Below are 24694 nucleotides of genomic sequence, written 5' to 3' on the forward strand. Positions count from 1 at the left end.
AAACTTGCACTTCTGGGGTTTTGCGAACCGTCTAGTCTCAGACTCGCGGCCCGGGGGCCAACTGTGGCCCTCGGAAGGATTTTTTGCAGTCCTCCACTTAATTCCAAAGAATAATGTCAGTGCGGCCCACGGTAGATGTACGCACAATCCCACCCCCCTACCGCGGGCCGCATTGACAGATGAAGCTGCAACCAGTGCTCATGCAGATTCACAACAGATTATTAACGCAACTCACATCCCAAAACTCAATTTACAGCAGTTGTGAAGCAACGAGTCTAAGTGGATCTGTTAATACGAGTACACGTGCACATACGGCTTTTTTTTTTTTTCGTGCAACTGCTATTTATCGAATACTCAATGCAGCCCAGGCCTCACTCAGACTTTATCTAATGTGGCCCCCAGGTAATTTGAGTTTGAGACCCTTGGTCTAGTGTATTCCGATTCCTGACCTAGTCGCTGGAGAGAAATGAAACTGAGCAGAGGCATTAGGTGGCACCAGTCTGGCTAAAGTTTAATACCATGTGGTAAAGCAATAACATTTTTATGGAGACAAGCAGATGGCAAATCCCTCAGAATTGTTACATAGTGCACAGTTTTTGTTTACTCTACACACCTTTGGTTATAATTATGGCTTTTGTCATATAATAAGTTTGTGTAACAGTTTTCTTTAAATTTCTCTCTTAATTCTAATGTGATATTTGTAATATGCACAAAAATTACAATTTGTGTCCATGTTTTTCTTTGACTTGAATGGAGCTTTTGGACCAGACACAGTCCTTACAGGCAGATACAGCAGCCTGCCCCGTGACACCACTTCCCTGTCACCACCCCCCACTCTCCCGGGAGGACATAAGTACTCCTCCCTGCCCGGGTACCACAGCGGGGGTGGGGGGGCAGAGGGGAGCGCCGGTGGAGGGCTCGGTAGTGGCAAGTGCTCTCCCGTACCACCAGGGGGCACTGCCTTACACCTAAACCCCACCACTCTGGCCCTGCTGCAGCAGCACAACTACATCCCGTACTTCAGAGGTATCAGGCACGCTGAGGCTGACCGCAAGTCTAATACAGAATCAAGAATATATGGGACCCATGAAACTAGAACCTAAATTATACAGAAATATTTTTTTTCCACTAATGCAGCTTCCTTAAGATCAGAATGACGTGGTTTGGTAAATGCTCACTAAACGCAGCAGTGAAAAGTAAGATCTGTACTATATTGCCGCCCATCTTAAAAGTATTTATGCCTGAAGTTAATTTCATTTTATAAAAACAAATATATTTACCATGTCATTCATTCTTTTTTATGACAAGAATGTTCACCACCTTACTACCAACATATAACTCTGTATTATAGGATGCTCCACTTAAAGGCACAGTATGTATTTTTTCTGGAAGTGGAATGTCACCTGCATGATTCCACTATGGACAGTTAAAACCAAACATGTCAAACTCTGATTTGGCCAAAATTTGGCCAGCAATATGATTATATTTGGCCCGCGAGATCATATCAAATATGTATTAGAGCTGCCTGCCGGCGCAGGCTATAGAGTTGTTATTATTTTATATTATGGTTGTTCTGGATTCAGTGTTTAAGTAAAAATATTTTTAAACATTTATTTTAATAATACTACGTATCTCAAAAGAAGAGAAAACATGCAGCTGTTGTTGAAATTTTTCAATAAATATTTAGTTTGGCCAACGACGTCCCCTGTTTTAATTTTGTCCCTCTGTGAATTTGAGTTTGAGTTCCCTGGTTAAAACCATACTTTGGAACATTCTTCATGAGGATTGATCAATTTTATCCTATTCCACACTGCTCCAGGCCTGTCAGGTTTATGGAGATGCATGCATGCATGTTTTGCAGTAAACATGACCAAAATGAGAAAAAAAAAAGTTGTCTACATTTTGATTGAAAAGTTAGACTTAGACAAACTTTGTTGATCCACAAGGGACACAGGAGCTCACACATCACAATATAATATAATAAGAAAGAGCAAAAATATAAATCTTGAAATAATTTCTAAATAAGTAGCAAAAAAGGGTGAGTTGTTGTATAGTTGTAGGGAGTATTATCTGTTACATTACTGTGGCTTTAATTTCTGCATCCATCCAGCAGGTAGCAAATGTTTCTAAACTTCCCTTACCACCTGTCGCTTTTGTTTTGTAGACGTTAATTTACGCTATATACTCACTGGGTCCCCAATAGCGCCACCATCCTGTGACATTCTGTATTGGACTTAATCGGTCTCAGAGTTTGCAGTGCGGTGATACTAGCCCAGCACTAAGTCTGATGTCACTTGGCATGGCGAGGTTTGAAGCACCATATTAACCCAGTCTTGGAAAGTCTGGCTGTGGCCTTTGGGTTTTTGGTTAACCGTAGACGAGTGACTCAATGCAGACCAGTGTCTTCTTGGTGTGGGTCGAGTTCAATTGTTGCGACCGCCGTTTGATCACACCAGAGCCATGAAACTGCTTAGTCTGTTTCATGATACCATGTGCCTAAAACTAACATCACAAACCAATTAGACTTATGTTTTTTTACTTCATCTATCCACATCTGAAATCGAACCGAACGAGTTAAAATGACTTCAATTCTGAATAATGGTGGATTTGAGCATTTTTGACAACGTTATTTTTCACTTCACCACAATGAGTTTATAAGCGCTTTTCACAACTTTCAGAGATCAGAGCGAAGATTTGCCGTCACGGTAGAGCTAACAACAACTGACATGCTAATCAGGCACTTCCTGATTATCCAACATGAAAGCACGTTATAATTAGATGCAGACAATACACAGCGGACTTATGCTGACCTCAAGAGCTGTTTATACAATGTTTGTACTGGGGCGAGACAAAATACATGAATAAAGCAGTTTGTATGCTTTTTATATCAAAACTACCGTATTTTTCGGACTATAAGCAGCACTTTTTTCATGGTTTGGGTGGTCCTGAGACTTATACTCCAGTGTGACTTATATATAAAAATTTTCACACTGACAGCCTCAAGAGGCTCTAGGTTTGTGTGTCAGTATCTGTTGCACATGTCTCCTGCAGAAAGAGCCTCTGTCTTGTCGCACCATTATTTCTGTACCACTGAAATTTTAAAATTTAAATGAACTTATAAAAAGGACTGAGAAAATTTAACACAAATGCCCCTAAAAAGAAAGTCACATTTTGCAAATTACAAGCTGCAAGTAGTGAAATCTGCAGCTGAAAATGGTAATCAAGCAGCAGAAACAAAGTTTGGAGTGAGCAAAAAACTTGTGACAACTGGGAAGATGGTAGTTTTGATAATAGTTAGTTGTCTAGTCTGACTTTTTTATATTTTAAAAACTCTAATGTATACTACTGAAAACATATAATTTAAATGTAGATCTGCATATTTCTACAGTGTACCTACTCCATATAACTTCTATGACTCCCCAGGGTTAAAAGCGGACCCCGAACCCGACCCCACAGCTAAGAACTCTCTCCACCTGAGTTTGCCCCCTCCTAACGGTAACCCATAGTCTTTCTGTAGTCAGTGTACCCCTCCCCTGTTTTATAGTTATAGGTACTGTGATGTCGTTGTGCGGTATTGTGCTGTGGTCAGGTTTCATGGTGCACCTCAAGGATCACACTTAGGGCCACTACTGTTCCCATTGTGCTCGCCTTGTGTCTGTGGACATGGTGGTTGTTGCATGGTTAAGTTGTTGTATAGTGTGATATTGATACTCTTTAATTTAGTCAAGGTTTAAGATCTCATAATTCCATCGGTTTGCTTGTCCTTCTTGCTTGCAGTGAACCTCTAGTGTATCTACATCCCATTGTATGTCACAGCTCTTACAATTGGCCTTATTTTAGGTTTATGCCCCGTTCGCTCAGGATTAGTTTTACCTCTGGACCTTTGGTAATTTGTAATAATTGCCGAGGATGCCTGAGATCTTAATCCTGTGCTTCTGTAATTTGTAAAATAAAAATTCCTTCACAAATTACCTACGATATTTCGCCAAGCACAGACGTCCGGTGATAAAACTAGTCCCATGCGAGTCTGCAACTGTTTGTTGTTGTAATTGTGCGCCTTTTCTATCTTTAGCCCTATTCGCACGGGATAAGTACAACATGGGGGGGTCTGGTAATTTACAAATTATCGCCACACCTCTGTGTTACTTGCAGCGCATTCGCACAGGATAAGCAAAGTCCGTAAATTACTCTATTTTACTGACAGTGACTGAGATTGAACGAGAAAAGAACACGAAAAGAAAAGGAAGAGATCGCAGATTCGCACGGGACTAGTATTATCACCGGACATCTGTGTTTGGAGAAATATAGTAGGTAATTTGCAACGGAATTTTTAGTTTACAAATTACACACATGGAGCATTTGTAAGGGATTAAGATCTCAAGCATCCTCCGCAATTATTACAAATCACCAAAGGTCCACAGGTCATACTAATCCCGTGCGAATAGGGCTTTTTTCTTTTCTTGCCACGTTCTTTTCTCTTTCAATCGTCAGTAAAAGAGTTATTTACAGACTTCGCTTATACGCGGCAAGTAACAAAGAGGTGGGGCGGTAATTTGCAAATTACCCGACATCCACAGGTTGTACTTATCCCGTGTGAATAAGGCTTTAGACAAACTTTTTTGATCCACAAGGGAAATTCTTTGGACACAGAAGCTCACACATCACAATAAATATAATAGCAATGATCATAAAAATATGTTTGGTAAATATAATCATAATAATAGATTCAAAATAAGTAGCAAAATAACAAGTGACTGGTGTCAAATAAGGCATAATTATACAAATGCATAAGTACAAGTAAAAGTTAAATATAGTAATATAAATATATCTCAGTTATATACAAGAGGTTGTAAGGAGAAACACTGCAAAGATGAAATAATGACTGACAGAATATAGGGTTATCATATTAAGGCCTACCGAATGTACACTACCTTTCAAAACACCCTCATTTTTCCAGTTATTTATTGCAATTCAAGCTGTGCAAGTTCAATGAAGAGCTTGAAATAGTACAAAGAGGTTAAAAAAAAAAAGATTAAAGATAACAAAACACAAGTCCAAGCTCTGCCAAAACTACCTCAGGAAAAAAGAACACGATGGTAAAGCTTGAAAACATGGAGTGTCCAGCACAGTGTCCAGACTTAAACCCCATCGAGCTGGTTTGGGATGAACTGGACAGAAAAGTGAAAGCCAAGAAACCTACAAGTGCCACACATTTATGGGAACTTCTGCAACAAACTTGGGAAGAACTTTCTGAAGAATATTTGATTTCTGCTGTAAAAAGAATGAGCCACGAGTGTGTTCAGCTGTTATATCTGCCAAAGGTGGACACTTTCATCAATCAAAAGTTTAGAATATGTAAATAGTAAACAGTAAAAAATGGGAAAAGTGTGGTGTTCTAAAACTTTTGACCTGTAGTGTATATGTACAAATAAAATTAAATATAGTATAATACAAATATATCTCATCGTAAGGTCGAGAAACACTACAAAGATGAAATAATGTTGGACAGGATCTAGGGTTATCTTGTTTAATATTAAGGCCTACCTAATATATGTAAAGTATATGATATTTTAACCATTAATCAACCACCCAGCTTTGTAATTTCTTTGATTTAGATGTAATTTCTATTTTTAGAGACAGTTTTCCAGCAGTTTAAAAGTGGAGTTAAGGACATGCATACTGTCAATTGTACTTGTCTTGTATGTTACTTTAAAAATGTTTGATGGCAACTGAAACTGAAAAAACATCTCAATATTGTTTGGATTTCATTGCAAGTGACACAGAATAATGCGTTAAAGCCAGTTGTTGTATAGTGTCTGGAAAGCCCTCTCCTGTTTTGGAAAGCTATTCTAACACCGCAGACTGCCCTGAGCTAACATATGCATTCTTGGAGCATGGAATCGTCTGATTAGAAGCATGAGGTAGAGCAGGGTTACACAAGTCACGTACACTGGGGCTCTCGGGCAGATTCAGTGTGACAGGCCGGAGAGGCGGAGAGAGGGAGGATGAAAGAGAGGAGGAGAGGAATAGCTTTGCCAGTCCTAGCCGTATATTACAAACTGCACCACTGGACTCAGATGGATTTGGACACAGTGGAAGAACTCTGTGTATATGAAGTAGTTTGTCGCGTAAAAGTTGTTCAATGGACCGTCTAAGTAAAATGATAACTCAAATGCATTTTATGTCGTAATCTTAAAGGTATGGTATGTGGCCTGCGCTTTTATTGTTTAAAAAAAATAACTAATCTTTACTGATCATGGGTTGCCAGCGCTTTAACCTGCTCATACAAGTGTGTCTGCTTCTGAGTATATGTATAAGCTCATGTGGAAAGCCCAGAACCTCTAGAATTCACTCACTAAACTGCAGAAACTAGAGTAGCACTGATTGATGATGGGTATAGCCTGATTCATCTGCAGGTTTCACTTTGTGGAAACCGTCTGACCTCGCAGCATTAGAATTTGTTCACTCGACGGTAGGCGGGTACCTTTTTATTTAACCAATCGCTGCTATTTGGTCGTGACATATGTAATGCTCCAAATCCCGTAGGAAGAAGGGTAATAACGTCTTTCCCCTTGATAAAACTCATCAAGCATTTTCTTTGTTCCGGCTTTAAATCCCCGATCTCGGGAATCGTTGGCAACACAGAATGAATGTCTTCGTCTACATCCATCTCGACCGCTTTCTTTACTTGTTGTGCTGTACCACAAAAGGGACCCAGACAGACACTTGAGTTTGATGTTATGGCTTCACGTCTCTTCGCTGATTGGCTGGTGCGCAGTCTACAACTTCCGGGGTTCTTGCAAACCGGGTGTAGCCTGGCTAATGGGGGTATGCAAAAATATTGAAATATTAATATATCGTGATACTAAATTTGGTGATACAGTATCGTTATCTTGGGGACTGGTGTATCGATATATCGCCAAGAGTGCTTTTTGGTGTCTTTTAGCTATCTTTTTGTGACCACACTTCAATTTAGTACAAGGAAACTTATTTATGCAACACACTTTTGATGTTTTAATATTAACTTTACACATGTAGTGGTTTTAGTAGAGAAATACTGTTGTTAAAAAGTATGTCTTTCTTAAAAAACAGCAGTATCATGTGTAATATATTGATAATCGCATGTATCGCCATATCGTGATCATGTCGTATCGTGAGTTGTGTATCGAGTATCGTATTGAACTCTGAGGGACCCTACGATTCTCAGCCCTGTTAGTTAGTGATGATTCAGATCAGACTCCTTTTAGGTTTAAACCAACTGGATTTTAGCATTGAAACTGGCAACCCAAATCCACAACTACGCCATCATGTCCAGAGTATTTGTAATTAAGAATAAATGAGCATTACAGCAAGCAATATTTGATTTGAACATGTTTACCTCATATATACCTCAAAATGTTATGTTTGTGTAATTTAAAAATCACAATCTTACATACCGTCCCTTTAAATCATCATTCTTAAAGGTGTATTGTGTAACTTTTCTCGATTGAGATGTGAATTTGTCTGTTTTGCAGTGTGGTATTAAACGTTTTCTGTCTTCATGGAGACCAAACCAGACCAAGTTACCTTATAAATTGCCTGTTTTTTAATGTATTTATCATTTCTATTTAACATTTCTATGATATATCCATCGAAACAAGACCAAAAAAGATACACAATGCACTTTTAAGTCAGTTTATATGAAGTTTGGCCTACATTTACAACGTGCACTAACAGTTTTGGTGTGTTAAAGCATGTGTGTGTGTGTATAACGATTGCTGAAGTGTTGCCTTGTTAGTGATCTCATGCACTTTACACCCAGGGCTGTGTACAGGACCCTCCCTCGCAGCTCTGGATCTACAGTGTGTGTTGTACTTACTCAAGGACTGACAGTGACTTCATAACCCAGCTCGCTCAAAACTAAGTGATTTTGATTGTGAAACTGAGAAAACTAGAATGGATGATAGGATACCATGCAAACTGTTGTTCAAGCCATCCACAAACAACAAAAGTGAATATTGTCAGTCATCTGGTTTTCTTTACGAAGTTGTTTTTGCTTGTGGTTAAAAAGTCAAAACCAAGAACCGTCAAGCTTATGAAAATTGCACAAGAAAAAATTGTATTGTTATTACACAATACATACGTGGATTGAACAAATTTAAAGGGCCCATATTACGCTCTTTTTTGATCTGTTATAATGTTGTTTCCTCATCACAAACAGACCTGTTGTGTTTCGTTTCATGCCCACGTTTAACACATAAATCCTACATATCATAGCCTTATTCATGAGCCGGTTTCACTTCGTGGAAACTGTCTGACCTAGCAGCATTAGGATTTGTTCGCTCGATGATATCCCGATACTTTTTTGTTTAACCAATCGCTGCTATTTGGTCGTGACGTCTGTAATGCGCCAAACCCTGTAGGAAAAAGAGCAATAAAGTTTTTCCACTTGATAAAATTCACTAAATATTCTCTTTGTTCCGGCTTTAAATCCTCGATCTCGGGAATCGTTGCCAACACAGAATGAATGTCTTCGTCCTGACCTAGTCGCTGGAGAGAAATTAAATTGAGCGGAAGCACTGGGTAGCATTTAGGCCGAGTTCCCAAATCAAAAAGACTCTCTTCCACTTTGTTATGTCATGTGGTAAAACAGGAAGTGCTCTGCCGTGTTTTTAAACTCCATACACCTTCACTAGACTATTTGGATCATTTCAGCCCTAGAATTTCCATTCTCTACTGAAAAAAGGTAAAAGTAGTTGTTAACTTGAAAACTACATGACATCACAAGGTGGAACAGAACATTTTGAGCTTTGGAAATGTAGCAAAACTAATAATAAAGGGTTACTCAAACATGTGTGAATGAAACAAAACACAACTTTGATCATGTTTTGATGAGGGAACAACATTGTAACATGGTTTAAAGCTCACAAGAGCACATTTTGCGAAATATAGGACCTTTAATTTCAGTATTTTTACTCAATTTAATACAAAAAAGTCTCAAAAAACTACTATAAAGTGTTTCACCACCACCAAATCTGACAATGAAAATGGCTTTAAAATGGCTGGGTTTGCAAGTCACATTACTCACTCTTTCAATCAAAACGGTCTGAACTGTTTTATATACCAAGTACCGGTAGCTAACTTTTTTTTTTTCTTTTTACCACCCCCAATATCCCTCTTTCTCTCTCCCTCTCCCCTCCACCCCTCTCTATGTTCTGCCGTTCTGTCTCTTCTGGACCTAAAGGTAGTGAAAGTGGCCGGAGTACCCCTAGCTTATCCACCTATTCTGATGGAAAGTCCCCCTCCTCGGCCTCTACATACGTGGCTGCACCCAGGCATTTCCACATACCAGGTAGGCACCGACCATCCTGCCCGGCTCCCACCCGCTCCGGAAGTGCTTTTGCTTTGTTTTTATACTTTGCAGGCTGCTGTATGGGACGCAAGGTAAAACAAAACTCATTGTAGTCATAGTAGTCTGCAGTGATCTCAGAGTTATTAGTGGACTTAGTTAAAAATGTATTCAAGAATCAAGTTGGTATAACATTTTAGTACCGCTGAGCTATTGATACTTTGCAGTGACATCATGCTGGGGGTGTTCTACATGGTTCCTATGGTGGAATTTTCAGTAGTTCACCATAGACACGCAATGCAGACATTAGTAAACATTGTCAAAAACAATCTGTCTGAAAACTTAAAAATTACAAAATTGATTTAAACAACATGTTTTTTTAAGGAGCCTGTGATTATTACAAGCATTCACGATCTTGTTTACGTGTTTGATTTTCAACATAGGCTGCGTTCACACTGCAGGGCTCAATTCGAATTTTTTTGTGAAATCCGAATTTTTTGCGAAGATGTTCACATTTCCAATTAAATGCGACTTGTGTATGATCTCCAGTGTGAATTTTAAATGCCCCAAAAGTGTCCCGCATGCGCATTGGAGGACACGACGACATCACAGGCAGGGAGCGTGCTCAGTGTTTAATGAAGTCGCCTAAACGTTGGGCTTGTCTCCCAAAATACGGTCCAGTTCTTCGTAAAATGGATAGGTTACACGTCCACGGCCACTTCGTTTGTTTGAGTCTTTAGCCTCCTTGTATTTGGCTCGCAGGCTCTTTATTTTTCGTTGACATTGGAGCCAGGACCGCCTGTAGACGCGCTCAGATATTTCCTTGGCAATAATTTCAAAAACCGCCCAGTTCCAATAAGACTCCTCCAATTTGGCTTGAATACAGCGATCCCCCCAAATATTAATAAACTCGCTAATCTCGCTTTCCCTCCATTGACTAGACTCTGAACCTGACATGTAGGTGGGATGAATGTGACCTGGCCAGTCAGACTGAAATGTGTGGCGCATTCTAAAAAATCGGTCATTAAAAGATCAGATACAGATCGCATAGGGGAGAAAAAATCTAATTTGGGTCACTTCAGGCTGCAGTCTGAACGTAGTCATAAATGTAAGAGTGACTAACTGAACAACTGTTAATGGACACATCATCTCACCTGTTGTCGTTCCAGATAAATCATCTCTTTCTGGTTAGGTTGTGCTAAAATAAAGATCAAGATTAAAATCTAACAAGCTTCAGACAGAGCAGAGCCTTCAGTTAGCATCACACCCCCAGGGAATGTTGATGACCTCAGCTGCGAAGTATCAATAAAAAATATCAGGAAACGAAATATCCCCAATTCAAGCAACATATTATTGTGATCCAACATACGGTGATGCATTGTTGCCATTGAGAAAAACAATGTCTGTCAAGAAAATATGGTAAAGATGTACCATGTAACTTTTCTGATGTGTGTCCTTGTCCCCCATGGAAATGTTATTGCTTTATCGAAAATGTTCCACGGTATGGCATTAAACTTTTCTAAGTACATGGATACAAGTTTATGAAATCACGAGGTTATGACAGAGCAGACGTGTGGAGAGAAAAAATGCATGTCCATGTATTTTTGCACTGTAACTGAATAAATGCCGGATAAAGTTTAATGCTATACTGCGGAACATTCCAGGCAACATCTCCATGAGACATAACCCCACCAGAAAAGTTACATAGTGCACCTTTAAGTGGAACAAAACAGCCAGCGCTTATCCACATAATGTGTTTCATATCTTGTCCATTTTGCTTTTGTATGTTTCAGACATTGGCTGGATCTGAAACAAGTCAAACCAAAGACTTACTATGTGTGATCCTGTATGTGTTTCATGTTAATGTGTTGGTCTTTGTCAAATGGTCCACAAGGAAATATTAATAGGTTAGGCTAGGTTAATTTTATTTCTGTCTATTTGGATTTATTTAGTAAAAGGTCCATATTACTTCTTATTCTGATGTAATGTTTGTTGTAATGTTGTTTCCTCATCACAAACAGACCTGGAGTTGTGTTTCGTTTCATTCACACATGTTTAACACACAAATATTGCATATTTAGGCTTTTTCTCTCAAACAGAAAACACTCTGTTCCACCTTGTGATGTCATGTGGTAATACAGGAAGCGCTCCACTGTGTTTTTTAACTCTCAGACTGAATGAACTCTACTCCCCCTGCTATCATCTTTTTCTGTTCCTAAATGCATTTTTAATGTCGTTTTATTATTATTGTATTGGATTATTGTTACTATATAATATGTTGTGTTTAAGTTCCCTTAGCCTGACCTGCAACTGCTGACAACATATGTTTAAGCCATGTTTGTTGTATCGCACCCAGTTGTGTGTAATTAACAATAATAATAATAATAATAATAAATCTTCATTAGAATCATTTGGATAATTTCAGCTCTGGAATTGCCAATCTTCTGAGCAAAAGGTAAAAGGTAGGGCTAAAACTAATGCTTCATGACATCACAAGGTGGAACAGAGCATCTTGGGCTTGTAGATATAGACAAGCTAATAATAATAAATTACTCAAATATGTGTGAATGACACAAAACACAACTCCAGGTCTATTTTTGATGAGGTAACAACTTTCCAACGTGACTTAAAGCTCACAAGTCAGTTTTATGTAATATAGGACATTTTAAGACAAAAACACATTTAAGAACAAGTAAATGTAAATAAATGTAAAACCAGTATAGTTTTTTCATTTTAATGCAAATTTAATAATATAAAATTGTATTGTTTCCATAGCAAACAATGTACTTTGATACATTGATGATGTTTTGGTAATTTTATTAACGTGAATTTGAAATCTGATTCTATGTGATTGATACTAAAATGTGTATTTACAACTATAACTGGATTTATTTTGAAGTTGCTGCATGAATAATATTTCCGATTATTTTAAATGAATATATGTTGTTTTTAATTAAGCCTTACCCTGCCCCTGTTTTTACTTTCGCTCCCGATTCTCTCATCTCCCAATAACGGCTAACTCATGCTTCTTTTTCTCCATTCTCTCTCTCTTTCTTTCTCTCTCTCCCATGATGGCTTTTCCATTATTTCTCCTTCTACATCTTCAGAGACTATGGTCAAAGATAATATCTATAGAAAACCCCCCATCTACAGACAGCATGGTACAGTCCACTTCCTCTTTAACACGTCCTGTTCTGGTCTGGTCTCTGCACGATGTGTCGCATGTTGCCTGTCATGTAGTCATCCATGAGCCCCGCCCAATCCGTACCCCCCCCCACCCACCCACCCACACGCCCTGCCCCGCCCTCCCGGTTGGATCTACTACATGCTATATGAGTTGTGGAAGGAGAACTACTCAAATACTGCACAATTTTATTTATTTATAGATTTTTAGACATGATTAGACTGACTGACCATAGATTAAAACACACAATTTTTTTTCCTTTTTTTTTCAATTTGCACATTATTGTAAAAGTTATTATGAACAAATATGTATTCGAACTCTAGACTGTATACAAAAATGGACAATAATAGGAAGTGAGCATGGGTGCGCTTGCGGCTCCATCGACTTCAGCTCGTCTACTGAAGCAACGTTGCCCCGTCTTATGTAACTGCTGCTGTGGGCCTCATCATTTTGCATCTTAAAATCTTCGTATTAACCTGCTCGAAAATGTAACCCGCAGCATTAAGATTCGTTCACCCGACGGTAGGCAGCGATTTTTTTATTTAACCGATCACTGCTGTTTGGTCGTGACGTATGTAATGCCCCAAATCCCGTAGGAAGAAGGGCAATAACGCCTTTCTCCTTGATAAAATTCACCAAACATTCTCTTTGTTCCGCCTTTAAATCCTCGATCTCGGGAATCGTTGCCAACACAGAATGTACGTCTTCCTCTACATCCGTCTCGACCGTTTTGTCTACTGTTGTGCTGTATCACTAAATGGACCCAAACAAGCACCTGAGTTTGATGTCATGGCTTCACAACTCTTCGCTCAATGGTCGGTGCGTGGTCTACAACTTCCAGGGTTCTTGCAAAGCGTCTAGTGTATTCCGATTCCTGAGCTAGTCGCTGGAGAGAAATGAAATTGAGCGGAGACAGTAGGTGACACCAGCCTGGCTACTCGACATGATCCTGGTGTTTTTATTTCACTATGTTCTCCATAAATTAATTCCTATTCCTCGGCTCCAAATATCTCTATCCACGCTTATGTCACAAACCAGTAAGACGTTTGGAAACACGCGATGACAACTTCCAGTGTAGTGTAGGCTCGCCGACCGACTGTGATAAAACCCACTGAAGTAAATGTGATGAGCGATAAAATTAAGACTGCAGACGTATGTGCTGTTTGGAATCATCTTGAATTTGGTGCCTCATCTCTTCTAATCACATGTACCCAGTGCGCTCGGAGTTGTGCGTCAGTGGGAAAATTATAAAAACTGAAGTGTGGTTGGAATTGTTGATTTGCCGAACATAAAGGAACCCTACATGGAGATGAAGAAAACTGGGCCATTTTCTCGTTTTTCTTAGATTTTGTCAGACTTACTACCGCGAACAGAGCCCTCAAGCCTCAGTGAGCTTCATTTGACTGGAGCCAAACGCTATGAGCGACGTCACACTCCCTTAGTCCACTTCTTTATACAGTCTATGATTCAAACATTATTTGAATTACTTTGAACATTTGAGTGAACATTTCAGTTTGACACTATATCGCTCTAAATCTATCATTGAATATTTTTTGACGAGCATTACACCTTACGAAAAACAAATAAGTCTGCACGTTCATTTTTGGGGATTTTTTATTTATTTTTTATATTCGGAGCAGCAATTTTCAGTATCCCAGCTTTTCACGATGACCTTCCTGGCACTGCATCATAGCGACATGTTTCTTTTACAGCTCATGATTCTTATTATTCTGATCAATATTTGGTGTTGGTAGACGTCTCCGCCCTCTTCATGCATGTCGGCCCCATCTCACCTGCTCACGTGATGGTTGCTATGGTGATGTGTACACGACTGTATACGCAGTTAGCTCCACGGTCTGTCTCTGTCTGGTAGCACTGGTCTTGTGAATCACGGTCTGAATCACTGTTACGTACCCAGCACTGCCGGTGTGTGGTCCGCAGTAGTTTCCAGTCCTATGTATATTTATGTATGTTGCATCTCAATGGAGTATAACGCATATGACGCAGTAACATGTGAACGCAAATGTCTATGGAGGAGGTCTGGCTCTTGCTACACCTGTCAGCTGCAAATAGCATGACGTCACATATGTTTTTATCATGTATTACAGTATATTATTAAAGATCTGGTTTCGCATTTCCACCAAAATCAATTACGGTTGGTGAATGTGCAGACTGTCTGACCTATCCAAAGCTGAAAATTTGTGTTATTATTATTATAAAACTGCTAAATTTAATGTTTATAATATAGTGAAAACATGTTAGGGCTGAGTGCACCACCTTGACGGCAACCCAAATAATATAATACAATACATTTAACAGCTTATTTTACTTAGTCTGTACAGAAAAAGTTGGAGCCGAAGTCAAAAAGGGCAAGAACCCCATCCACATTTTAGTCAGACATGCACTTTTTGCTCTAAAAATCTTAAAAACAGTATGATCCTTAAAACTGCCATGGTGGAAATGGATCATGATGTGTAAGTCCAATAAGGCTACGTTCAGACTGCAGCCTGAAGTGACCCAAATCCGATTTTTTGCCCCAAAGCAATCTGTATCTGATCTTTTAATGATCTGATTTTTTCAAATGCGACCCAGGCCACTTGGATATGTGCTCCTAAAACTGATACATATCCGATCTTTTGACAAGTGACTTCAGTCTGAACGGCCAGGTCACTTTCATCCCACCTACACTTCAGGCTCGGAGTCTAGTCAATGGAGGGAAAGCGAGGTTACCGAGTTAAATCATATTTGGAGGGATTATTCAGGCTAAATTGGAGGGGTCTTATTAGAACCAGGCTGTTTTTGAAATTATTGCCAAAGAAATGATCGAGCGTGGCTACAATCGGTCCAAGCTCCAATGTCAACGAAAAATAAAGAGCCTGCGAGCCAAATACAAGGAGTCTAAACACTCAAACAAACGAAGCAGCCGTGGACGTGTAGCCTGTCCATTTTATGAAGCACTGGGAGGTATTTTCGGACACAAGCCCAGCGTTTAGACGACTTCTGTAAACACTGCACACGCTTGCTGTGTATGGCATCATCGTGTCCTCCAGTGTGCATGTGGGACACTTTTGGGCGTTTAAATTTCACACTGGAGATCACATACAAGTCGCATTTAATTGGAAATGTGAACAACCTCGCAAAAAATCTGTATTGAGCATTAAGCCCTTCAGTCTGAACGTAGCCTAAGATTATAGCTTTGTCTAAAAAAAAAACAGGTAACAGTCAAGTGCACCTGGGTTGCCGGTGCCTTAACTTGCAGATAGATCTCAGTATATTGAAAGACACCATGCCTCATATTAAAGATCCGAACCTCCTGATTTCACTCAGAGAGAGTCGTTTTAGATTAAAACCAACTGGATTTCAGCTTTGAAACTGGCAACCAAAATGAGAGATTCATGTGACGCTCATTATGCTTTGTGATTAGATTATCTTGAGAACCAGAGCACCACATTGTAACATAAATCAGCTATCAGTAAAAGCTCTATTAGATTTGGTCAAGTTTATGAAATTTAAATCAAAATCTTATGGTTCTTTCAAATCCATAAGTAGCAACAATAGCATCCAGTTGTGTGAATGCTGTCTGCAGCTGACTCTTTGGTCCGCAGGGAGGGTTGCCACTACAGCTTATAGCTCAGCTTGGTTTCTCCACTACTTTTACTCTGACCTCCTGTAACATGTGACTGTCTTCCAGCCTCTAGAACCTCCTGGCAGGATGGGGAGGATAGCAAGGTGGGTCTGAGTCCACTCACTACCGCGCATCTAGTATTTCTCCAACACCATTTTCACGTTTTCTTAACAAATACAAAAAAAAAAAAAAAAAAAAAACACATTCATGGACTAACTCACTAACTCCATCATCATCACCCATCATCACGTGTCCATGTTTCTATCTCCATGCCTGTTGTCTGCTGTCGCTCCGCACAGAGGACCAGCTGGAGTATGCTCAAGAACGAGATCGATGGGACAGAAGATTCAGATCCACGCAAGTCCACATGTAGCCTGCCCACGGACACCTCACAGCCAAGTCAGTCGTAGGAGGAAAAAATAAATAAAAAAACATTTGGAAGTCTGCAAAAGTTAACATGAATGTGCTTTTTATTTAGATTTCCCATATAACAAGTCTGCATCCTTACCTGGTTATGGAAGAAATGGCATCTACAAGGTTAGTCAGGTGTGTGTTAATCAATCAATCAATCAAACTTTATTTATAGAGCGTTTTTCATACAAAAAATTCAACATGAAGCGCTTAAGATGCTGGTTCTTGTAAATTAATTGACTTTGCCTTATGTATTTTTGTCATCATTTTGTAGAGATGAACACAAACACAAATAATCAGGAATGAAAAAACTCATGGTAAATGCAAACAATGAAAAACTGTATATACAGTATATTATTCTCACAGTATATAAGTTAGGAATCAGTTGTGGGAACAGAGCTGTGTTCAGACTAATGAGATTTTGAGAGCAGACTGGATGTAGAGGGTTTTATGGTTGGTCAGCGCTTCCTGGTTTGGGCAGAGTTTGCTGGGAATAGCATTTTCAGACATCAACAACTCAGCGCCAAAGAATACTTAATACTCAAATAGGTGTGGTTTTGATTAGCCAAATAAAAAGAGATATTTTACATAATCTATTCTATTTAAAGGGCCTATAACAGAGTATTTGATCTATGGTATGATGTTGTTTCTCCATCAAAAACATACCCAGACTTGAATGTTATTAGGTTCTTTTTTCTTTCCAAGAGTTTGTTTTCATACCTGACAGTTTCTTTCTCAGAGTGGTCACGTGATGTTGCTGTGACGTGTTCGGTCAGCTGATTTATACAGGTTTTGGCTCCATCTTCCTACTGACAGAGGCGGGATTACAGCGCCATCTGCAGTCCGACTTCCTCAGGACAATATCCCAGGCAATCGAAATACGGAAACATGCCCACAGTACAATAAACCGGGACGTGGGGGCTTTTTTACTCTCACACACCTGGGATACTGTCCTGAGGAAGTCGGATTGCAGATGCCACTTTCGTTCTGCTTCCACTGGTAGGAAGACAGCCCCAAAACCTGTTTAAATCAGCTGACCAGACACGTCACAGCAACATCATGTGACTCTGAGGAAGAAACTTTCAGGTATGAAAACAAACTCTTGTTCTGAGTAAAGAACCTAATAACATAAATTATCGGAAGACCAACTAAACCTCATTGGACTACACCTGAAGTTGTGTTTTCATTCACACATGTTTAACACACAAACCCTGCTTATTAAGGCTGTGTTCCTTTATCAAATAGTAAAAACTCCACCTTGTGATGTCATGTGGTAATACAGGAAGTGCTTCGCTGTGCTTTTAAACTCCATACACCTTTACTAGAATCATTTGGATGATTGCAGCCCTGGAATTTTCCATCTCTACTGCCCAAAAAAGGTAGTTAGGTAGGTAAAAAGGGTAGCTGTTTACTTGAAAATGACCACTTCATGACATCACAAGGTGGAACAGAGCATTTTGAGCTTTGGAGATGTGTGAATGAAACAAAACACAACCCTGAGTATGATTTTGATGAGCTAACAACATTCTTTTTGTGTTATATAAAACCTTTAACTTCTAAATTTACACAGAGACAACACTTTCTGTGGAATATTTTTGCCAACACAACACAATTTAATCTCATTTTGAGTAGATTATCTTCAAACGACTTTGGGGACTTGACTTCTGGCCTCATTCCAAATGAGTTCCAGTAGCGTCTGCGTGTGTGTGTTTACTCTAAAGCTTTCCTGAACCAGCCCTGCCCTCGCTCTAAAAACCCCTTTACCATTCACTAATCAACACAGGAACCAAAGAACCAAAGAGCTGCACTTGTGGCCCATTTAAAACCCTTGTATTTAAAATGAATGTCCCCCGGAGCCGTTGACCTCACTGTTGTAGCGTCAGATTACAGTGAAGGGTTAGTGACGAGCTTGTATTTAGTCTCTCATCTCGTAGGGCAAAAGCGCTGACCGCCCTCGGAGTTTGTTGACAGATTAAGGACTCGCAGACAAAACAGAAAAAGAGGAGGAAATTAAAGAAACCATGATGGATTGACAGAGGAAATGTGTTACTGGGGACAATAGTGAGGTTTGCAAAAACGCTGACATAAGTTAGTAATAATGGAAGAATAAAAGTGAACATATTTATGAGTCAAACTGAAAGGTATGCTGTGTAACCTTTTCGACGAGGGAGTCTGCCACCATGGAGATGCTATTGTTTTGCCTGGAATGTTCCACAGTATGGCATTAATCCATCTTAGATTTATTTCTTCAAGTGCAGGTCTTTTTATTGTTAAATACCTAAAAAAAACATTAATTCTTTCTATTAGTAGGAATGAATGCTACTGTATACTCCATGGAATAGTGATGAACTGATTCCGATTTTTCAGTTCCGACACCAATTCTGATCTATATACAGTCCATGGGTTTATGAGGGGTTTTTTTTGTACTGGAAATGTCTGACAATGACGTTATAATTATGAGACGACCCAAAAACTTCAGTGAGGAACACAAATATTGAGCAGTTCAATTGAAACCTGAGTGAGTGATTTTAAACTTCGGTCCCTCACAGATTTTAATTTCGTTAAGTCGCAATTTGCCTTTACTCTAAAGGTCTAACTCAGGGGTGTCAAACATATGGTCCGGGGGCCAGATCCAGCCCTCCAAAACCTTTAATCTGGCCCTCGGTTGATTTGCTACTAAAATATTTTAATTATATTTTCTATTTAAATAATGGTAATTTTCTGCGGTGTTTATCACAGCAGCGTCTCCAGTGTCTCTGTACGTGGCCCCTCCCACCAGAGCAGCACAAATGAAGACTTGTCTCTTTCCAAACGCTCTTAAAGGACGATCGTTTTGACTGTTGACCGTGTTGACACCCTCATCAGAAAAATGTCAAAAATGAGAAAAGTTGACGCCGAGTGCAGGATTTTCCCCAAAAAATGTACCTATTCCTATTTGCATACAAGTTAATGTTAAATGCAATTTCAACACAATGTTTTTTCTTAAAGTTTCAGGTTGTTCATAATATTATAATATTTTGCAAAAGAAAGAGTTCATCAATTAAAAAAGATTTCTGTAATAGATTTGTGTTTCTCTGTGCAAATATTTGAACTTATTGCTATGTTTGGGGTATATATGCCTTTTTTTTTTCCCGGCCCCTTTGGGATCAAAGTAGATTGAATACGGCCCCCGGACCAAAATGAGTTTGACACCCCTGGTCTAACTCTAAGGTCTTAACAAAAAATAATACATTTATAAATAAGACCAGCTTAATGCTTTGTTTTGGCCTTCTGTGACTGCAAACCTCCAAATATATTCAGCACCGCGGGGTTTGTGTCTGGAACTTCAGCCGTCGCCAGGAAGATGGCAGATCGGGAGGAGCGCCGTTTTGCTTAAGTTTCCCAAGACTGTCAAACTGATGGCCGAGATCGCAGGCGTGGAGCTCAGAGACAAACTCGCTGTCTATAGCTTTAAGTATCTGCCGATTTTGACCAGTACGAAGGGCAGAGGCTGCAAACAGAATTGATTTCCTTTAAACAAAAGTCATCTACAATAAAACTGATCCAGATGTGTTATGAAGCTGTTACTTATCCCTCATATTCAATCATTCAAACATGATGAGACTTTCAGGGTCAACTATGATCAGCAAATAAATCAGCAAATTACATCAACCAGGATATCGGCTGAATCGCTATTTAGAAGTCCAGCATCTTTTATTTCAATATCAGTGCCGATTCCCAATTCCAGTATCGAATTGGTGCTTCCCTCTTTAATACCATACTGTGGAATATTTCAGATATAAGGCAAAGCAACAAAATCATCATTAAAACAAGCAGGTGGCAGGGTTTAAACTAGAAAAATGTGATATAGTGCAAAAATGCTCATACATACTTTTCACTGTATTAATTACACAGGCAAAGAACAAAAGAACATAACTCTTTGCTGTATTCTAATCTTGATTTATGATGTACAAACGTATGCGTGTGTTTTTACAGGCTGCCGACATGGTGGAGGACGAGGTGGACCCAGACTCCCACAGCTGGGGAGGCATGAGAGGTAACAGCCATGTGTAATTTATATCAACACCATATGAGTTATCTGCTTTCCAACAATACATCACTCAGAACATTATCTAGTGTTGAAGACAGGGCTTGTGTTACTGATTCTGATTCTTAAATTGGTTTGGATTTGTGAAAAGAGACACACAGTATATTAAAGGACCTACAGTATATTACGCTATTTTCTGATCTGTTATAATGTTGTCTCCTCATCCAAAACATACCTGGAATTTTGTTTTGTTTCATTCACAAATGTTAACACAAACCCTGGATACTTAGGTGGCATCCACACAACAACGTTTTTTTGGTCGAAACAGTGAAGTTTTTATTCGTTTTGGCCTTTCGTCCACACGGAGCGGGCATTTCGGGTGAGCAAAAGATGTCTTTTTTGAAAACAGGTTTCAGAGTGATGAAATCTGAGAACGCCGGCGTTGCGTTGTCATGTGGACAAGCAAACCGCAGCTTTTGGAAAGTGATGTTTCTTTGTTGTGGAAGAGGAAGGACTTTATGCTCTCTTTGGCCCCATCCACACTAGTACTAATATTCGAGTCGTTTCCGTTGTGGATGCAGTGTTTGTCCACACTAATCCGATGAAAACGGCTCCAGACACGGAACGATCTGGTGCTGCCAGTTCCCACGAATTCATTTGCGTATGGATCTGATCTGGCACTGTGTGGACGCCTGAAAATGCTGATATGCTGATGTAGGTCTATGCGTCACGAAGTAATTCACCGCCGAAACGTTAAGAGGCTAGAATATATGTCCATACATATATACTGTCCATGCGTGTGACCTGCAGACGTATAATCTCTGACACGATAGAAGCACAGAACAGACTCACCATCAGCAGAACACCCCTCTGTCACAGAAAGAACACTCATATTCCACTGAGTCGTGGCCTTTAGTCCGACAGAAGCTGAACCGCATCAGCGCACAATAGCGAACTGTTTTTTGAGCGCTCAGTTTATACAAATTAGCCATGCAGTTTTAAGTTTCGTTTCTGTAAAACTTAAACAAATATGCTCAAAACTGTGTGGACAGGGAAGGCTTACGGGCACAGAAACGGCGTGTCTGGACACAAATCGTTTCCGATAGGGTGATACGGTGATTCGTTTCAGTGTAAACGTAGCCTTTGTAGTATTGTGTGTCCAGTGGCTCTGGCTGTATCCTGTTTACAGCACCACATACAGGTTTGGCATATGTATTACATTGTTTTCACTCAGTGCTCCGATGTCGTGTAGATGTGAATGTTTCTTGATCTGAAACGTGTGTGGATGCAAATTTTTTTCAACCCACAAAAAAAAAATCATTTGGACGTAGCTTTAGTTCTTCTCTCGAATGAAAAACACTCTGTTCCACCTTGTGATGTCATGTGGTAATACAGGAAGTGCTCCACTGTGGTTTTAAACTCCATTCACCTTCACTAGAATCGTTTAGATAATTTCAGTCCTGGAAATGACAATCTATACTAAACTAAAGGGAAGAAGTAGCTGTTAACTTGCAAACTATTGCTTCATGACGTCAAAAGGTGGAACAGAGCGTTTTGAACTTTGGAGATGTACACAGACCAATGTTGTGTTACAGCAGGGGTCTCCAACCTTTTTTCCTCTGGTGAGCTCCTTTACAAAACAAAAATGCCAGAGAGCTACTCATTTTAGTCACAAGAAATTGAGTAAATATAAGCGCCAAGGAACAGTTAGATGCCTATAAAACACACTATTATCAATTAGTGCAAAAAGTGAAGTCAGGCATGAAAATTATCATTTAGAATTTATAATAGTCATTATATTCATCAAATTTTTGTTATTCAGCACAAAACTTGTAATTCAGAAATACTTTGGCGAGCTACTTGGAAAGAGGTGGAGAACTACTGGTGACTTCCGAGCTACAGGTTGGAGACCCCTGTGTTACAGAAAACATAACTTCAGGTATATTTTTGAGGAGGTAACAACATTCTAACATGGCTTAAACCTCACAGAAATCAATTTTGTGTAATTTAGGACCTTATCAGAATGCAGTTTTCCACTTCTGTGCACTCAAAACAAGAAACATCAAGGCAACAGTGCACACCCAGAAGTATTTGGCGTAGAAATTATAATTTTTATCTTGATTTTATTCTATCACAAGTTTTAGATCATTTATATCGGTAATGACTTTTTAATTAGTTTGCAGTCTGGCTTTTTAATCAATTAAAATCTGGAAATTGAAGTTTACAAATGGAACTGATCCCAAAAGTTTCCCTTAAAAACATCTTAAAATTCCATCATAATCTAGTTTAAGATAATGATTAAAGTATTGGGGTCATGGCAAACTTCATGCACCCAAAAACCACTCCTTGGGGGATTCCAGCTATAAACTATAACAAAGCATGTCTAATCTGAGGTCATTTTACAGTCCTGGCTGCCCATGAGTGAGCGGAGGTAGCGGTCTCACGTCATCTCTCCAGCTGCACTGTTAGATTACAGTGTGTGTGTGTGTGTGTGTTTGTGTGTGTGTGTGTATGCGTGTGGTGTGTGTGTTTACCAGTGTGCAGTCTCAGCCGCTGTATCTGAGGCCAGGAGTCGTATTGTCAGCAGGCCAAGCTCATAATGGGGCCGGGGTGGTCCAAGCAAAGCAGCTTTTTCTAATGCATTTGACGCCTTTGAAACCCTGGGTAGTTTAGGAGATTTAGGAGAGTTTAGATACTTCAAATGGTTTACTGTTTATAATCTAATGACTTTGTTTTCTTGTTTCTTTCTTTTTCAGAGTATAAGGTAAGAATAATTTGAAATATCATATAAAATCCACTTTTTTGTGTGTCTTGGCATTGACATATAATTGTGTGTTAGGTCTATCCATATGAAGTGTTGGCAGTGACACATCGAGTCAAAGTGAAGCTTCCCAGAGATGTAGATCGCACCAGACTGGAGGTGAGCTGTACTTACTCTACAGACATGTTTAAAGAAGACATTTACATGACATTTTTTAATTCTGAATCAAATAGTTTGGAATTAAAATATTCTCCTTCGAGTTCACGTGGACATAATAATTCTGAATTGAGGTTTACATGACACATAAGTTAAATCGCCTTTATTTAATTTCGCTCAACGTCTGGGGGTCCGGAAGGGTTCTGATTGGACAGGGACACCAATGTATTTACGTCGACCAGAAGAAAACACAAGCCTCAGCTGCTACCGGCTTTTTTGTCATCTTGGTTTGTCGTTACGCCACGGACACGAACAGGATCTAAACTTTTTTCGCAGTCGTTCCGATGATGATTAAGCTTTAGATCGAGAATTCTCTCATCACGCTTTACGTCTGTCGGCTGAGGAGGAGAAGGGAAGAGTGTCAGAGAAGGGAGCAAGAAGACAAACTGAGTCAACAGCTGCTCTACCTCAGCCCACTCCAGCATCCCGCTCACAAATCCAAAGAGCAGTGTATGAAAGTCCGAAGCCAGGACTATTAGAGCCGGATCGTCCGGATCGCGTCAGAAGGGCGACACAACGAACATGCGCTGAATGACCTGAATTATTTTTAAGAAAAATAAACATTTACATGATCCAGGAATAGATTTATACGGCTTTAAAATTTTAATAAACCACGCACTTACTTTGGAATTGAGTTTATGTCCGGACAATCATTTTCATTAAGAATTAAGTGTTTACATGGTCTTTTTAAAGCTCTCGTAAACGTGGCAATTATAGGCTTTTGGGGGGTATTTATTAATATACTATAACATAATGTACAAAAGCATTATACAGTTTGTTCATTGTTAACTTCAATATTGATCTAAAACGGGTTCATAATACAGATGGGTTCATTGACTTAAAGGGACAGTCTGGAATTTTGGACATAGGACCTCATTTCCTAGTGAGCCAGAGTGTTGGAGACGTGTGGAGACGCTTTTTAAAATATTCCATCCAGTCCTTGTATTTGCAGAGGTCGCTGGTGCTAGGCTAGTGCATGTCAATGGCCATAGTTATCCTGCCACTAAAAACAGTCTTACCCACTCCACTAAACACCCAAAGCAAAACTATTATTACACCAGACTGTCCATGTAAATGTCTGTGTTGATAGAATAATTTTAGAAGTAAAACTAATCTTGTATTTGAAGGATTTATGTCTGAGC

General features: G+C 39.5%; 1 protein-coding gene across 1 annotated transcript in view; it reads left to right on the plus strand.

The window, feature by feature from the left end:
* ablim2 (actin binding LIM protein family, member 2) overlaps window positions 1-24694 on the plus strand; it is a 138534-nt gene that overhangs the window by 108519 nt on the left and 5321 nt on the right. Inside the window, exons 13-21 of the mRNA XM_055156615.1 lie at window positions 757-1026; window positions 9224-9331; window positions 12436-12489; window positions 16204-16241; window positions 16437-16536; window positions 16616-16674; window positions 20524-20584; window positions 23332-23339; window positions 23415-23495. Of these exons, the coding sequence (XP_055012590.1) occupies window positions 757-1026; window positions 9224-9331; window positions 12436-12489; window positions 16204-16241; window positions 16437-16536; window positions 16616-16674; window positions 20524-20584; window positions 23332-23339; window positions 23415-23495 (779 nt within the window). The remainder of the gene's footprint in view (window positions 1-756; window positions 1027-9223; window positions 9332-12435; window positions 12490-16203; window positions 16242-16436; window positions 16537-16615; window positions 16675-20523; window positions 20585-23331; window positions 23340-23414; window positions 23496-24694) is intronic.

This window comes from Boleophthalmus pectinirostris, unplaced genomic scaffold (assembly GCF_026225935.1).
Source record: "Boleophthalmus pectinirostris isolate CB_2022bp ecotype Guang Dong unplaced genomic scaffold, ASM2622593v1 HiC_scaffold_20, whole genome shotgun sequence".
In the NCBI taxonomy this organism is placed as follows: Eukaryota; Metazoa; Chordata; class Actinopteri; order Gobiiformes; family Gobiidae; genus Boleophthalmus; species Boleophthalmus pectinirostris.